At 42.8% G+C, this 18,597-nt stretch overlaps 1 protein-coding gene across 6 annotated transcripts in view; it reads right to left on the bottom strand.

Moving 5' to 3' along the window:
* Window positions 1–18,597, bottom strand: part of SLC16A7 (solute carrier family 16 member 7) — a 100,020-nt gene that overhangs the window by 36,067 nt on the left and 45,356 nt on the right. For all 6 annotated transcript variants that reach the window (XM_083399866.1, XM_083399867.1, XM_083399868.1 and 3 more), the window contains one exon: window positions 1,562–1,793. In XM_083399866.1, coding sequence (XP_083255992.1) covers window positions 1,562–1,772 — 211 coding nt within the window. In that variant the 5' untranslated portion in view covers window positions 1,773–1,793. The remainder of the gene's footprint in view (window positions 1–1,561; window positions 1,794–18,597) is intronic.

The following is an 18,597-nucleotide window of genomic DNA, read 5'->3' as shown; positions in this document are numbered from 1 at the left end:
GGGTTCTAACATTCTCAGTCAACCAGAAAAGATGATGCTGATGAAAAATGGAATCAGATTACAGTATTACTTGAGTTGTTTGATAATGCTATATTTTCCAATAAGGGGGGAAGTTAAGGTACCCCATGAACCTTAGCAAAGTAGCAAATTGCTAAGTAGCAGATTAATCGGTCATATTTTAAATCAGCCTTCCACAACTTGGTGCACCTCATAAGTTTTGAACTTCAACTCCTATCATCCCAACCAGCATGCCAAAACACCTTCAGGCAGAGTAAGGCTGTTACAAATCCTAATCATCTTTCATTTTGTTCATTAAAAAAGCAAAACAAACAGTTACTTCTATTTTTTGCTACTATTTCAACAGCTGAGGGTCAAAGTCGGTTGCCTGTTCTGTTACTTTATTAAATGACTTCTATTATCCATTACTTTCCATATCAGTGTGACATGTCCATCAGCAGTAAACTTTCCAGGTTCACTATTCCTATTGTTTTTATCAATCCATAAAACTTGATACCCTGTTCCATCTATTGGTTCATGATTGTGCTTTGCTTGATTTATTGATCTCAGCATCTGCTTACAGAAAGTGTTTTGGTAGTCCACCTAGCTCCCCCTTTTTAACTTCTCCATCTCTTATATCAGGGATGGGCAGACTTAAGACTTCTGGAATCTATTTTCGGGTTGCTGTTTCCCTAAAACCCTAGGATCTGCCAGGCAGAGTACAAAAGACACTTAGAATTAAAAAAAACCCCTATGACACCAGAAATTATATTAAAGTACTAGACCTAACTGAATTCCACAGCCACTCCAGACAAAAATCCATACCTTATCCTGGCCATTTCCCCTTATTTCCTTGATGTCATTTTGTTCTTACCTCTGCTACACACTAGGGAATCAGAAATCCTTGCTGATCTACTTTAAATCACACAGCCAACCACTAGTAGATCCCAGTGGGCCTTCTGCCCTCACTTCTGCACTATAGGTAAAGTAAGGTAAAGGGACCCCTGACCATTAGGTCCAGTCGTGACCGACTCTGGAGTTGCGGCGCTCATCTTGCTTTATTGGCCAAGGGAGCTGGCGTACAGCTTCCGGGTCATGTGGCCAGCATGACGAAACCGCTTCTGGCAAACCAGAGCAGTGCATGGAAACGCCGTTTACTTTCCTGCTGGAGTGGTACCTATTTATCTACTTGCATTTTTTGGTGTGCTTTCAAACTGCTAGGTTGGCAGGAGCAGGGACCGAGCAACGGGAGCTCACCCCGTCGTGGGGATTCGAACCACCGACCTTCTGATCAGCAAGCCGTAGGCTCTGTGGTTTAACCCACAGTGCCACCCACCAAGCAGCAAAACCAATTGCATCATTGTTTGAAACGAACGCCCATTCATTCAGAGAGGGATAGTTATTGGAAGGGTTTAGGAGAGGAAGCAGAAGAAAACAATTTGTGGTTCTTTATGAAAACACATCTAGAGAAGCCATGAACTGCAAAATCATGGAGCAGAACTTTGCTTAATATTGTAAGACCATCTGACAGGCAAAAAAGAAGAAAAGTTAGGTTCTCATATACCTCCTGCATACATGACAGCCAACATGATCGATGATATCCAAGCTATCTGGCTATATGATGTGCCAAAGATCTCCTGTATCTCCTTGAAGAAGACTGTGATGGCTTTAGGGAATGCATAAGAAAATCCAATGGAGATGAAACTGCCAAAGACCACGACCCAACCCCATCCACCGTCCGGGGGAGCGTACTGCGGCGTCGTTGCGGGCGGCATTTTTTAATCTTTACAAGTAGGCTGCAGCGGGGAATAAAAAAAAGAAAGTTGAAAAGGTTATTGAAATAGCTTCCTTTTTATTCAGCATACTGTCCATATATAGTAGCCAATTCAATACAATAATACAAAACTATTATCCAATGCTTTAGCCAGCAGCAGATTCTCAAGTAAGACTGTCAGTGGATGATGTAGTGCAATTACTCATCTATAAAAGCCAAGGTAGCCTTCAGGGAGGGTGAAAACCTTGGCAAGGGTTACTGGAAGAACCTTATTAGGTATACTGTAGTTTTTCCAGGTCACTGATCCAAGCCACTGTGGTTGTATTTAGCAATTAATCACAGATGGTAAAGTGACATTTTGGGTCTTCTAGTATCAATCTACCCAGCTTCACCATCTCCAGTGAAGTGTGGTTGATTTGCACCATATGTGGGCCTGGCCTATATCTTGCACTTCTATTAAAGTGTAAAATAATGCTTGATCCCAGCCTTAAGGGAGCATCACATTTTAATAGTTATTTTTAGGTAACATTTTCATGAAGAATAATACTCAAAGTGACTTGCAAAGGTAGTAAAACCCCAAGATTAAAACCATTTAAAAGACATACTGTATATACATACATGCATGCAAAAAGCATTTCCAATATAAACCAAAGTCCAAACTTCATTCAGAACATGGCTTGAATTAAACTAGATGAAACAACATTTTTTGGAAACCTGAAGGGCTTGATGGAAACATTGTTATTTCATTATGAGAATGTGAAAAGTGACCTTTAGTGCTATTAAATCTGAAAATAAAGATTGGTTATATAATGAGTAACAAAACTGGGGTAAAAAAAGAACTGAATTACACAGCTCCCAATTCCCTGTTTGAGTTGCCCACCTCCCTCCCAGCTGCCCTTCCCCCAGAAAACCATGGCCCTTCCCACTTCCCTCCCTCCACATTCCAGCTGCAGCCTTGAACAATTACAAAAAGAGAGAGAAAGGGACACAAAAACAAAATCCCAACTTGCCCCCTTCCAGGGCGGATCAATCTAGTCAAGTTTGCTGAAGTCCAATCTGTGATTCTGGTAGTTGCCATTCTTCAGATTAGCCAGTAAAGTGTTTTATAAAAGGATGCCATATTTCAACAAAATTGAAATTATGGTGGCTTCCCTCTGGGGTCTTCTAGGATCTGCATCCACCTGGAGTGATTCAGAGGTGGCCCCTTCCTCCCCAACCCCCAGCATGGCCTTTGATTACCCCACTTCGACTGTCGGGTAAGGGTGATTTGATTCCCCCCCCCCCCATGATCCCAATGTTGATTTTCACTCCTCACTTGTCCCCCGTGGGGTGGGATGGGGGCATTTTGTGCTTCGCTTCGGGTGTCAAAGTGTCTTGGGCCAGACCTAGAGGAGGTAATGTAAGTGTAGGTCCTTATTTCAGAATGTGCCCCACTTGAATGATCCTCAAAAAGAAAACTAAATGCCAGAAATAGAGGCTCAGTCCTAACCTTCTCCCCACTAAGTTAGTTTTCTATGTTCAGGAGTAGCTCCTCACAAGAGCGCCTGTCTGTAGTCTAAAATGGCACCAATTGAGAAAACTAGTCCTCACACACAGGATAGCTGTGACAGAGATTCTTAAAAGCATCAGGCTATTTCTCTCCCCATTGTTGGTGTCCAGATGACTATTAATTTAATCTTGTTTAATCTGTGCTGACAGATACTGTCCATACCTGTCCACACACACACACACACAAAAAAGTGTAATGTGGAGTATCATCATGGGTTGAACATGTCCGAAGACCATTGACACAATAATTGCAATTGTTGCAAAAATAACACCATGTAAATCAGTGCACTGGAGCATTCATAGGAACAGAGCCTTCCATCAGCGGAGCCTTCTGCAGACTAATGAAGAGATTCTTTTCCCAGTGTTTCTACTAGAAAACATGATGAGTCCTGTTTAATGATATATCAGAGACACCTTGCCTAATGAGAAAATCACTACCCCAATAACAAACAACAAACAAAGAAGTACAGCTGCTAAATTTCAATATGCCTCAAATGAATTATTCTATTTGCAATGGGACTGGAAAGCTCTGATACAACAGAACTCATACAGACAAATCAAGGCTGGATGTAATAATAATAATTTATTATTTATACCCCGCCCATCTGGCTGAGTTTCCCCAGACACTCTGGGCAGCTTCCAATCAAGTGTTAAAAACAATACAGCATTAAATATTAAAAACTTCCCTGAACAGGGCTGCCTTCAGATGTCTTTTAAAGAGAAGATAGCTGCTTATTTCCTTCACATCTGAAGGGAGGGCATCCCACAGGGTGGGTGCCACTACCGAGAAGGCCCTCTGTCTGGTTCCCTGTAACCTCACTTCTCGCAATGAGGTAACTGCCAGAAGGCCTTCGGTGCTGGATCTCAGTGTCTGGGTAGAATGATGGGGGTGGAGACGCTCCTTCAGGTATACAGGACCGAAGCCATTTAGGGCTTTAAAGGTCAGCACCAACACAGTACAATTCCCTTTATTTATTTTTTATTTTTAAGTTGAAAGTCCCTACAGAACCTGTTTGATTGACAGGGAAAAGACAATGGTTGGGACTGATTCCATCTCCTCCTTCCTCTCCTGAACAGCCGGGTAGTATCATTTTGCTTTTGGAAGGCATTGCATGCATAGATCAGGAAGAGGAAGGGTGCACACAGCACCCTTGGGTATGTGTTGTACCTGGTAGCTGCCAGTGAGGTGATGCTCTGTTACTCTTCTGGCTTCCCAACATGGCAGGTTGCTGTTTGATGCTCCTGATGCTTCATCTATGCTGTGCCTGCACCACACCAAGTTCCACTGACTTGACCCTCTCCCTTGCACTCTTGGGAAGCACCAGTGACCTGCTGTGTCAACAGAGCTCCTTCCACATCAACTCACTGGCCACTACAGGTGGTACCCCATCCAGCTGCAAATAGTCATTCTGATTTCTGCATACATCATATTGCCCCCTAGATTGGATTGGCATGAATGGGTAGATGCAATGGAGGCCAGCTGGATCGGGGCCGATAGATATAATTGAGATCCATATTGAAAATGAGCAAATATGTCTGAACCGCAGCAATAGGATTGGTTGACAAAGACAGGCAGCAATGAATACCATACCAAACATTTTAAAAGGATGAAAACTGAAATAACAAGGTCAGAGAAACAGCCATGACAAATAATTCATCTTGATATCATGCACTGTAGATTCTAGTCAATCATGATCAACCTGTTTAGACTGCTTGTCTGCAAATGCTTCATTAATATTCCTCTGCTTGCCAACTGACAAAATCAACTCTCAATACAATAAATAGCTTGTCAGGAGAAGCTCTGAAAATGCTCGACTCTCTCCCATTTTTTATTTTTATTTTTACAAATTCTCAGTATTTATTGTAGGATAGGCTACAATTCTGATAATATCAAGGGGTGGCCTTTGTTTTTGTTTTTTTTTGCCCTTTACGTTTAGCAGGGTACAACTTCTGCAGTTCCTCACTGGCTGATAGAGCTGCAAGGATCACAGTGACTTAAGAATCTATTGAATAAACTTGTTTGATGTGCTTCCAAAGACATGGCGACAATGCACGGTGGAGAAAACTGCTCACCGAATTGACTTGAACCCCACTTATCCAAAGTACAGGCTCTGTCTTGCTTTGTATTTCAAACTGCGCATACAGCTAGTCCTAGAACCAGGAACCTTTGGTTTTGCATGCAGCTGTCCTATGGAGTGAGCTAAACAAACTGCATCTAGGAACATTTTCCTGGCAAGGAAGTAATCTCGGGCTCTGAACTGGCTCTGTACTCAGGTGTATTCCTCAGCTCCCTTTCCCAGACTCGGATCACCTCCAACAGCTGCCCATGGCTCAGTCTTGACAACCTCAAGCAAGGGAAACAACCACAAGGGGGTGCACTGAAATGAATGGGACTTGAAAGAGCAGATCTCCCATTCATTTAGCTGCCCGAAGGATCAGTGATTAAGGGAGCTAAAATAAGCTGAGAAGATGATATGGACACCAATAGCATGGGGACTACTCCTTAAGTTGGCAGAAATGGTTAATAAAGCTGATCAGATGCCATTTTGCTGTTTGACAATTCCCTGGTCCTGCCTACCCGCAAATAAAATAATATAAACCCAAACCTGTTCAGAGTCTTTCCGCCACACTTGCTTTAATAGGGTCAGCTAACCTCTCTCTTCACAGTTCAAACTGCTGGCTTGTCACTACAGCAGAAATCCTGATCCACTTATCAGTCTATTTTAATCATTCTTACTATTCCTTAAATCCCTGTACCTCACAAGCATTAAGTACACCAAGTTGTATTACAGCAGCTAAGGGCAGTTTAAAAGGACTGCCGTCAACATTTAAAGAAAGAAGGGTGTTTAACAAATATTAGCTTGGAATCCCCTTGGGATTTAACAACACTTTTAAGGCACCAGGAAGTCCTCCTTAAGTCCTCCAACAGAACTGAATGGGATTTGTGCGATAGACCAAACCATATAGTTAGCCTGGAAAGGCACAAGAAATCACTAAGCATGTACTGAGTGGTGGGATGTTTTACCTCAGCATGGCAAACTAAACAAAGTGGCATTTACGTAGTCAAAAATGTGTGTTTATCCACCTGAAAGTCGGACAATATAAAGAATTCATTTGAAGTACGCAGGGGGGAAAAACACCCCTAAAATTACTGGGGCAAAGGAAAATATAAATGCACGGAAGGAAAAACGTCAGTCTGTACTTTATTTCTGGGGAGGGTGGGGGAAAGGATGTTGAATTGCAAACTTACTATGTGTTTGGTCTGAGAACTAAAGAACTACCTACTAATATATACACACAAATTGCTTTCAACTCCCAAGATGCCTTAATCTTTCACTATAAAGCCATTGTATAAAACTTTTTTAAAAGGCCCCCTTCCTTCTCTTTAACCAAACAGATTTTTGCTTACGTAGGCCATATGCAGTCAGACCAACCACAATGGGAGAAGGTGGAAGATAAACATTAATCTGCTATAGGGGCACGTGGGAATGTAAGAAGGGCTCTTCTTATGTTCTTATCCATGGGTAGGCAACCTAAGTCCCGGGGGCCGGGTGTGGCCCAATCACCTTCTCAATCCGGCCCGCGGACGGTCCGGGAATCAGCGTGTTTTTACATAAGTAGAATGTGTGCTTTTATTTAAAATGCATCTCTAGGTTATTTGTGGGGCCTGCCAGGTGTTTTTTACATGAGTAGAATGTGTGCTTTTATTTAAAATGCATCTCTGGGTTATTTGTGGGGCATAGGAATTCATTTCCCCCCTCCCAAAATATAGTCTGGCCCACCACAAGGTCTGAGGGACAGTGGACCGGCCCCCTGCTGAAAAAGTTTGCTGACCTCTGTATTCTCTAACCCATAGGGTTGCCCTTCCAGTCTAGCATCCCTAGAAATTATTAGCATCTTTCTGTGTATGCAGAACATACTTAGCCCATTTTTATTTCAACAAGTATGTCTCCCCCCCTGCTCCCTATGCCTTAATACACACACCAGTGGGTCTCTCAGGCCAACTTCACACAAAGAATGGGAGGTATGGCTGATGTTTCATACATGGTCACCTTGTGAATGCCCCCACATGGCCTAATAATAATAATAATTTGGCTTCTTGGGGCAGCACTGGGAGGAAAATGTAGGAGAGGCTGCGCACTGGTCCATCTAGTCCTATATTCTGTTCTCACAATGTCCAACCAGATACCTGTAGGAAGGAGACATGAGGGCAATAGTCCTCTCCCTCCAATCATTGAAAATTCAAAAGCCTTTGCCTACAACTCATTGTTTGCATGCAATAGGGCTCACACACTTCTCAAAGAACTCTGACAATAAGCGTGGGAAATAAACTGTTTCTCAGAATGCACGAGATGCCGGGGCTTAGCTTACTAAATCTAGATCTATTGAAATCTATGGGAGATTTGTCATTGGCAAAAATGGGGCCACCATACACTGGCATCGGCTGAGTTGTAGAGAGGAAGAAGAGTGTAGTGCTTAGCTTTCGGACTAGGGCAGTGGACCCACTGCCATTTTATTCTGCATCCAATGCGCTGCAGCTGCTGGAGAACTGTGTAAACACAAGGTTATCACAATCTGTAACTGTATCTACTATGTCATTCCTTAGGAAATACTGCATTTTGATACATTTTCCCCCCAACCACCTTTGATTCAAATTAATGTGAGCACAGTCTGGACCAGGAAGATCCAATTTCAAATCCCCACTCAAGTAAAACTGTGGGCGACGGCAGATCCGTCACTGTGAGGATAATATTGGGTGCGTGTGTGCTGCTTTGAGCTCCTTAAAGTAAAAACTGTAATAAAAAAATAATATTTAATAAAATACCTATTGTCACCAAATCACATATGAAATGGTAAGAACAGCTCAATGTACATGTCTTTAAGAAATTTTCTTCTGTGATTTTTTTGAATTTTGTATCATGTCATTAATTGATGCAGTGTTGGTATGAAAACAAATTTGCCCTAGATACATTTTCTGAGACCATACAGAAAGAATATGTTACCAGTATCAAAACAGGCTCCTTTCTAAGGATATACCCAGTGAGAAAATCACATTCCAGAAAACTGCTGGATGGATGTTGCTAATCTACTTCTGGCAGTAACAGTGTTATTGCCTAAATTGTTGAATTTCAAATTAACACTGTGCAGAGCTGGTAACTTTGTCAATCCCACTCATCACTTGCCGTGTTTCTGTTTCGTAAGGTGTAAGTTGTTTGGCACATAATAGCATAAACGAGAGCAAATGCTTTTAGATAGTATCACTGCAAGTAATACATTCTGCGCATCCCTTACTGAAGATCCATCCCCCCCCCCCGAAGAGGTAACTTTCATTTTATTAGCTCAAACCACAGCCAACTTGTGCTTGGATTTAATGGGATTTAGTCCCATCAAATGTGAATATATCCTGACGTTTTCGTTAAAAACCAATCCGTTAGCAGTTTCACATTCCCCCACCATCATAAACATGTTGTTGTATAAACCAGCGTTTGTGGCCAGGTAAAACAAATGGAGATCGAAAGACTGAAATATCTTAGCATCAATACAGGCTGTTCTACAACACATCTATAAATAAAAACTCCCCAGCATTAAGGGCACGACCCAGCCAAAGTTAAGCACCACTGGTTTTGGAGTGAGTGCCAAGGATAAATGCCTAACTGAATTATGGCCAACTTTTTTAACTTCAACATTATCAAATGAGCAGGGGCTAGTTGTAAACAGAAGTAAGTGAAGTCTCCCAAACTCCTCCTCACAGCAAGGGAATGACAAATCTGTCAATGTTGGTTTCCTTCTGTTTCCCAGCATTCAGTTCTCTACATCTCCACATCGGCTTGCAGTTGTTTTTAAAAAGACCTCCTAAAAATTCAACAGCATTTTGCGCAAGCTCCTCCTAACATGCATGCGTTTGTATGCAAGTTTGCATAATATGTGTACAATTTCCCTTAAACCTGCCCATTTTTGCAAAGCCAATTATCTTAATATAATGCATGCTTGCATGTTATTTACACAAACAGATGCATTTTATGCACAGTTCGTCCCAGTGCATGTGTTTATGTTCAGGTGAAGGATGAGACAGAAGGGGGAGCGCATGAGTCCAAGTCACACGGTTTGTGTCATGTGTGAATGTAAGTTTGGTCATGCTCTGGACACTGATGTCAGAAAAATGAATGTGAAAAGTGAAACTCTGGCCTTAACCAGTTAGCTTTCAAATTAGCAGAGGAGCAGCAAGGAAAGCAGTTGCAGGACAAACCAGGTGAGTTGCATGTTGCAGAAGCATAATAAATTGAAAAGCAAATTCTTTTGGAAAGCGGGACACAGTGAACATCAATCTGTGCAATGACTTTGGTGTCAGTTTCAGGAGAGAAATTTAATCAGATCTGTAAGGGAAAGGCATGAGTCATGTTTTTCTCTAGTGACACTCAGATACCTGTTTATCTAACCAGACTACAGCTATCATAGATTTCTTTTAAAATTTCCACTAGAGGTCAATCTATACAGAATATAAAAAATGCCTGCATGTTCTTTCCACCTTATCCCTGGGATCCATGGCATGCTGTAGCTTCCCAACAACTCTGTGAAGCTGAATGGAGGGTTAATGATGATTTACACAAGGCTTTCCAGTGAATTTCACGGCTGAGCAAATATTTGATTGAGGTCCTTTCATACCCAAATCTAGCACTGTAACAGTGTCCTACATTGACTCTCTTAGGCTGAATTCATTTCAGATGTGCATGTACATCATCTGATTTTGCTACACTTGATTATTGTACTCCATTATAGCCTTATGCAGATTACTGCAATAGGAATAATCAGTGCACATAAAATATTGCAAGATCATGTCTGCTGACCCTGCTCCTGATGCGCACAAACTGATTGGGTCTTCTGGACAGAGCTTAAAGATGGATAAAACATAGGCTCTCCCCACAGAAACTCCCCTGCATCCATGCACAAAAATTCATTGGTATGTCTTCCATATGGGTAGGTTCTATGCAAAGGACCTGACCAATCTTTGGAGGTCAGGCAGAGCCACCAAGAATTATTATCCCACTCTCCACAGTGATAATCCCCAGACTGGTCTGCATTGGAGTGTGCTTGCACTGGGATGAGAACTGAAAGATGGGTTCACAAACTGCTCCCACTGAAAAAATGTGTTCGTTATGATGTAAGGCAGAAGGAAAGTTCTGCAAGGGATGGTTTTGTTATTCCTAGAATCTTCAAAGATGATGAACATGAATTTTTACAAGGATGCTTACTCACACTTTTTCTGTGTGCACAGTGGGAGGGGGCACAAATATCATGGATGTTTTTGTCTCCATTACCCCCCATAATGATTCAAAAGCAATAAATAATTTGTCCAGATTTTTAAAATCCAGGTATTTATGTGCACCACACACAACAGCATGTGCATTATTGGATAATGGCAGGGGTTAACAAAAGGGTCTTTTAATACATAATCCTCTACCCCCTTACTTACTTGGGAGCATGCTCCTTTGAAATCAATTGAATTGTTTTCTGAGTAGACCTGTATAGGATTGAACTGTTAATTCTGCAGTTGTTTTTTTCGACAGTGGGGATTATAGCTATGAATAGATGGAAGATATGTGGTTTTTACTTTCACATATAGTTGTACCGTTCAAAACTGCAGTTTTTAATCAAAAGTCTAATGCCTTGAAAATTCAGGGCTATGCTATGCATAATTGTATAAGCATGAACTGTGTAAACACTGTAGTCTGCAACTCCTGCAGCCAACATATTCTCTGTTTTCCTTTGGACCACATCAGCGAGGCCAGGGAGTGGTCTGGTTGCCTGGACAGCCCACGACTTCCATATTCACTGTCCAGGCTTGCACCCGGGGAAGGTCACTACAAACACAGCAGTTTGACTTCACCCCTGGAGGTGCACTCCATTGTCTTTCAAGACAGATGGATGCCAACAACAATTGTACTGTATAGGATGTGTAAGGGCAAAAACAACAAAAGACATTTCTAACAAAAAGCTATTCTCTTAGGAAAGGTGTATCAGTGTACCATGTATGCAAAGATATTTGTACAGTGGTACCCCGCAAGACGAATGCCTCGGAAGACGAAAAACTCGCTAGACGAAAGGGTTTTTTGTTTTCTGAGGTGCTTCGCAAGACGGATTTTCCTAAGGGCTTGCTTCGCTAGACGAAACGGCCCTGCCTCTTGTGTCATGGCGACAGTCACTGCACGCACGCACGCATGCTTCCCCGCTCCTCCGGCTCCCTCCCACCTTCCGGCTCCTCCGGCTCCCTCCGACCTTCCGGCTGACGGCCGACCTTCCGGCTGCCTCGCGACGCTGCCCACCCCCCTCGCGCGCTCCCCTCAGAGAGCCATTGCCGCCAGCAGCCAGCGTTGCAGCCAGAGTTGCGCTCCTGAGCCCCGCCGCCCTCCAGCAGCCGCGTCGCACGGTGGCCACAAGGTGCAGGTGCGTCTGAGGTACCGGCTGCGGCAGCTGTCCTGCTTCTCCCCGCCCCTCCCCGCCGTTGTTAGTGTTTAAATGCAGTGGTGCTTCGCAAGACGAAAAAACTCGCACAACGAAAAAACTCGCGGAACGAATTAATTTCGCCTTGCGAGGCACCACTGTAGTTAGTTGTATATATACTTGTGTGCATGTGTATTCATTTTCTTGGTTTAATTTCTCTGTGGGATTAAACCATAAACTTAGATATAGGAAGCCTACATCATCAACAAAAAAAACTTATTTCCCCCCACAATTAGCTAAAGGTTTATGCTGACCCGTTTATTTTACGCAACTGACAGTAGGAGGCTGGAAAGGAAAGAGGATGCAAAAAGTACTTCCATTACAATCCAATTCCAGGGGGGAAGGATGGGCAACGTGAATAAACACATTCATTTCATTTCCTTGCTGATGATCACAAAAATATCTTTAAATAATCCAGGATCGAACCATGGTTTATGATCCTGTCTTATTAATAAGCCATAGATAATACTAACTATGGTTTCTCTGAGTTTGGACTTAACCAAAAAAAACCAGCAGTTCGCTGAACACCAGTGGTAAAGCTTCCAATCTCCTCTATGCCTTTACACCTGGAAAGGGGATAGGAGGAACACACGGCACTGAATTTACACAGGGCACGACATCGAATGAATGATTTCCTCAGGTGTTCTTAAAGGGCAAAACAACTGCCAGAGAATGCAATTTAAATAAACTTGGAAATGTTTTTATGTTTATTTTTTGAGAGTCATGCATTTTTGCTGCATGCAGGAAATGTGATAGGTGCCTGCAATGCCATGATTTTCCTACAAAAATTCATTTCGTCTGTGCTTTGTCCATAATACTTTCCTATTGTTGCACAAATTACCTAGAGTGCCACCTGAAAAGCCTGACATTGTTTTGAAAATGCAAGTGGCAATTATGCTCCCTATAATTAACCAGAGAACTAATAACTAGAGACAATCATCATCATTTGCTATAAATAACTCCTCTGTTAAGCAAAGATAGACACTGACTCCCGCAGTGGTATCGATATCTAACTGCCTCTGCCACCAAGGAAGATGCCAGGCTGGACAGATGGTTTCACTGATTATTTTTTCAGATTGGCCAGAATATCTGACGACTTGCATAAATGTTTGATCACATGACCCCAGTCAAACGTTGTGTGTCCATCTGTGTTAATTTCCCCAACACAAACATTAGCATTTTCTTAATGATAAGCATTTGGATGTGGTTGAATTTGGATTTCCAAAGCAATTGATTTTAAATTGTTCACTGGGCCCAAGACCATCCCTTGAAATTGGAAATGCACTGGTAGGGTACTATAGGGTTTTGAATATTAGTACACATAAGAGCAGAAGAAGGTGTAACAATATCAGAAGTGGCTCTACAAGAGTGAGCCATGATGCTCACTTCTTATTAGGTATGCTACTATTGCTTATCAGGAAGGAGCAAGGTAGGGTGGTGAGGATGCCAGTGTGGTGCAAACACACCAGCAGAGCCAATCCAGCACTTCTTGCAATGCATTCACCCAGCACTCTGCTACCTCTCCCCTTCACCTCTTGGTCAACAATGACCCATCTTCCAAGAGCACAGTATAGCAGCTCCTCCTTGATAAATAGCATAGGGTTGTGTCCCATGATGCAGTCCCATGGATGAAACAGACTGCCACTTGAACATCAGAATTTCCTCTCCTCTTCCTTGCAGCAGCACCCCTCCACACACACACACACACACACACACATCATACACCCTCATAATTTGCTCCAGAGTTGGTGGTGGCTTCCCTCAGGCTTACGGTCTAAAATAGGACTGGCCAATGTGTTGTTGGACACCCAATTTCCATCAGCTCCAGCCAGCACAGCCAATGAGTTATGGGAATTGTAATCTAGCATCATCTAGAGGGCTACCCCAATTCCAAAAGACATGGGGGGAGAAACTGATTGGGAGGGAGGAGTAAGTAAGCAAAGTAAGGTTCTATGGTTATGTACCATTCTGAGCAACTTGGATGAAGGATCAGTAAAAGTGAAATATGTGGTTTAACTGGTTAATAAAACCGCCTCATAGTGCTTCGTTGTGTAATAAGAAACCATCTGCGGCTCATGAAGTGGTTATGACAACAACTAGTCATATAACTCATTGCTTTGACCTGCTTTGTGGACGAGGGCCAAGATGAAAAACACCAGAGTCATCTCAAGGCTGTCCAGTCCCTAAAAGCCTTTTGGCAAGTGTGAAGCATTCATTCACACTGAACTGTATTATAGCAAGCAATATAAAACCCCTGACCCATCAAAATTCTCCACTAATCTGTGGATACTTTCTAAGAGCTCTTGAATTTCACTCTTGGCACTCAAGTGTCAGAGTCAAGGGCACAAAAGGAATTTACTTGAATGCCCTCCATGTGTTTCACAGAAGGGGCAGCAAGCCCTCGCCACCTCTCCTGTCCTCCTAACTTTTCCCCTTCCCCTGATGTGTGCACTGACCATGTTCTTTCTGGCTAGGTATTCTGTGTCAGGGTGAAGGGGCCTACCATGAGTACAATGATGTTTGTAGGGGCTGTTCCTGGCTGGTAGGAGCCCTGATCTGCTAGTGTGCAGGAACTCCTAGGCACATGCTTCCACATACATACCATATTTTTCCATTTACAACATGCCCCCATGTATAAGATGACCACTATTTTTTGGGACCACAAAACAATAATAATTGGGGTGAGATTGCCCAGAGTTATTAAGATTTTTTGGGGGGTCACTACTGCCAATAGCTCTACAGCCTGCCCGTCACTGCAAATCACACGCATCGCCGCGGCCACCAAACATCTGCACGCTGGCCACCAAAAGTCCACCTGCCCACTCAACGCAACCACAGCTGATTGCACACATGCCTCACCACTGCTGTAAATCAGCGTCCCATTGCCACAGTAGCAACCAATCATCAGCAGGCATCTGATCACATGCCCAATCGCCGCTGCCAATCTCCTGCTGGCTGCCACCACCAATCACCTGTCCCCCCTCTGCTATCCGTGTATAAGATGACCCACAATTTTTGCCTATTATTTCTAAGGAAAAAGTATTGTCTTATACACGAAAAAATACGGAAATCTGTGAAGATCTCTTCACTTAATTGCTGAATTGTCTGTGATTCCTGCATTGCAGGGGACTAGAATGGATGACCTGTAGGGTCCTTTCCAACTCCGCAATCCCATGATTCCATGACTGTGCAGCCACTGGAGATGTGTGTGTGTCATGTCTGGTTCCCATGTTGGAGTGCAGAGACTATCAAGTGTCATCCCAGTCACTCTCAGTGGCATTCAGTGAAAGTGTATGAGTGTGGGCCATGTGGACATCCCTGCAGGGTTGCAAAAAGATGTGTTCAGATATGTTCAGGGGTATATGGGTAGGAAAGACAGGTCCAATTTCAGGGCACATGTGAAGAAAGGAAAAAATGAAGGCTGAATATCCACTCATATACTTACTCTACTTCAATTTCTATTCCACCCACCCCTAGGGCTCTTCAAGCTCATAACGGCAGTTTAAAGACACCACACAATCAAGACAACCCAATGAAATACCAAATAAAAAGAGATGCAACGCTATATTAAAATGGATTGCCCTTACTCCACACCTGCTTAAGCCTGGCTGTGAAAAAATAAAATAAAACTTGCCTAAGCAAGAAAAGCCTTTTTGACATTGGCTTTGGTGTGTGGCAATGGATGAAGATGAGGCAAGGCTTTACAGCTTGCTCAAACACGACAGTTTTGAACAATCCCAAATTGCACATCTCTGCTTGTATGCCTTTGTCCAAACATTCGCTTCTTTGAAGGAAGAGAATGGATATACAGGGTTTCTGGCATTAGAAAGGAAGATCTGTTTATATGTTGCACCCACTTCAGGCAGGGTGATCTAAAATTCTGCTACTGGTGTTAGCAAAGCTGCTTCAATAAAGGAGACCAGAGAGTCCAGAGGGAAGAGAAATTCTGGGAGCACTTCACTAAGGAAACTGGACAAAGCACAGTGTATAGCTTGAGGAGAAAGGCACAGAGGGGTTTTGTCTTTCTTAACTCTGGCCTTGTACATACACAGCAGGAATACATTCAACTAAACATACAAAGGAAAACACCCTCTGGATGACCCAGCTAATCAGGGCACATGCTCCCTCATCAAATATTAGGCCTCACTGCCTGGTTGCTAAGCAACACCTCCAACCCCCCTCTTGTCCAGCTAAATTACTGATAACAGACTTAACCTTTAGGTTACAAACTGAATGATCTCTGCTGTTGCACTTCCAACCATTTCTTCCCGTCCTGAGTTTCATAGTAAGCATCTCTGGGGTTTCTTTTAATTGCCCTCTCTGCAGCAAAGTTTTAAGACCTACATATTTTAAAGGCTTTTCTTCTTCTTCTTCATGCAGCTTAACACAGATCTATCAACTTTTCCTTGCCTCAGTACCTAAATGGAATTTCCGTGTTTAGAGAGAGAGATTGAGCTGGCTACCAGTTGCTGGGGGGCAAAAACAGCAGGGAAGGGTGCTTGCAGGCTTCCCGGAAGCATCTGGCTGGTCGCTGTGAGAAACAGGATATTGGACTAGATGGACCTTTGGTCTGACTCAGCAGGGCTCTTTTTATGTACTTCATAGACGTGCTTTAATGTGAACAAATTTATTAAGTCTCCCCAGGCCAAGAGAAACATTGGCTTGAGGTGAAAACGGAGCAGCATGCAGCCATTTGCTCATTTGCTAAGCTAAAATGAACTAAAACATTTCTAAGCATGACAACCACTTATGGATACGTAAGGATAATTCTAGCCCTTTAAACTTCTAACACTCAGAATAGGGATGTATTTATCTGAATTCTGCACAGCTATATAGCGAAGGACACCTCTATAATTCCCGTTCTAATGATAACGACATAAATATGAGTGGCTTATCAAAAGCCAGTGGGTTGCTTGATGAAGCTGGCATTTGAATCCAGCCAAAGCAAAGTGCTTTTAAGTCACTTTTATGTCAACGGCACATTTTAAAACATGTCTTTAACTCTTCCATTTACTTCGCTTTCGACAGACCCACACTCATGGTTCATGAATTCAATTCCCCCCAAAATGTACTGGAATATAGAAAGGCCCATTAGACAAGGATTTAGCTAGGAAGGGGTTGCCCCCACATGCCACCACAGTATGAAAACAGAAGCAATGTCTATTATAGTATTTCAAAGCAATGCTAATTCAATAAGGAGAAGGAGCAAAAGAGTGGCACTCTGGCCTCAAAGGAAAATAGGAAGTCCTGCAGCTGGTCAATCCCAAATGGCTCAACAAAGCAGTAGTGTGCAGTGATTTTTTTTTGTAGGGGAACAGTCAGGGCTGCAGCTTGCAAGGGTGATTTGGGGCTATATAGATGTGACGTTGCAATGTTGTGCATGTGAGTATCATGCCTCCCTTCCTAAGCCAGGCAGAAGCTTCCCAAGCTTTGGAAAGGAGGCTCCAGGGGAACATTTAAGGGACTAATCTAGTCCCCCTAGTTCATTGACTGCACGCCACTGCCAACAGACTACCAGTGTTGAAAGCCTACGAAACAGTAGCTGATCTGTTTCCAAACTAATTGAAGGTTCAGTGTTCTCAGCTGTGTGGCTTCTTCCGAGGTGGCCCAAATATCTCTGAGAATGGGATCCTTGCATCTGACTCATGCTCCTAAGTGAATGCCCAGTCTTCTCCTGGTGATTATCCTTGAGCCAGACCTTTTACCAGGGAAACTGAGCTTAATTTGGGACATGAATAGCATCCCATGGCCATTGTGGAGTTACATGGAGCCCAGAGGAGGATGGTGTAAGGCAGAAATTTCCAAACTGTGTGTCGGCTGCAGTGTGTAGGCGTGTTGCGTGAACATTCCCCACACTCCTACCAAAGATGGAAAGGGGTTCGTTTAACCTCCAGTTTGCTAGTAAAACTGAATTATGATGCATGTCTAAAAGTGTGTCACCGACATGAAAAGTTTGGAACGCTCTGGACTTGTTATTTCCTAAAGGCCTGAAGTTTTAGCCTGCTAATTGAAGCTTCTTCTTTTTTTTTAAGTACTTCATAATGGAAAGATGCATCTGTATTAAATGTAGGAAAGGAAATGAGAATAGAGTCTGTTTTGAATAACAGAATTAATTGTCGCTATTTTTTAAGAAGGAAAAAAAAGGCATCACCTATACTGGCAAAAGTGACATATCAGAATGCTACCTGCATAAATATTTCTCAGGGCCTTTAATTGCATCTCCCATCCACAGAATCCAGTGTTCTCAACATGCTTTCTTTATTTATAAGAGGTTCTTTATATTTAATATCTGTGCTACCAACTCAGGGATACAGCTAGGGAACTCATTGGAAGATACAGATAAAATATCTGACGCCACAGCTGAGCAAGGTCACCTTCATATCCTTGTGGCTAAGCGTCGCTCGGCCTCATCGACCCTGCAGCCACTTGAGTTCAGTGTGTTAAGTCAGGCAAGGTTCAGGGTTGTATTTAAACAAGATTGGCTAAGCTATGCTATGATAAGAAATAGTAATTGTTGCTTACCAGGGGGTCGGTGGGGGGGGGGAATAATACTTTAACCAAACAATCTGTGGTCTGGATATGCAGTTCTTCTGCTCTGCTCTGTTTTAACTCACAGAAAGATTGCTTTTTTTAATGTAACCAAGAAGATGCATGAACATTTCAAAACCTCTGCTGCAAAACTATATACTGTACATTAACAAAAGAAGCTATGGGATTTGGGTGAACTTTTAAGGAAATGAGCAATCTTTATGGCAGGCAGTCCTCAAGTCTCAGTGTTG

This window comes from Podarcis tiliguerta, assembly GCF_965153285.1.
Source record: "Podarcis tiliguerta genome assembly, chromosome: 10".
Classification (NCBI taxonomy): domain Eukaryota; kingdom Metazoa; phylum Chordata; class Lepidosauria; order Squamata; family Lacertidae; genus Podarcis; species Podarcis tiliguerta.
This window is presented reverse-complemented; position numbering and strand designations above follow the sequence as displayed.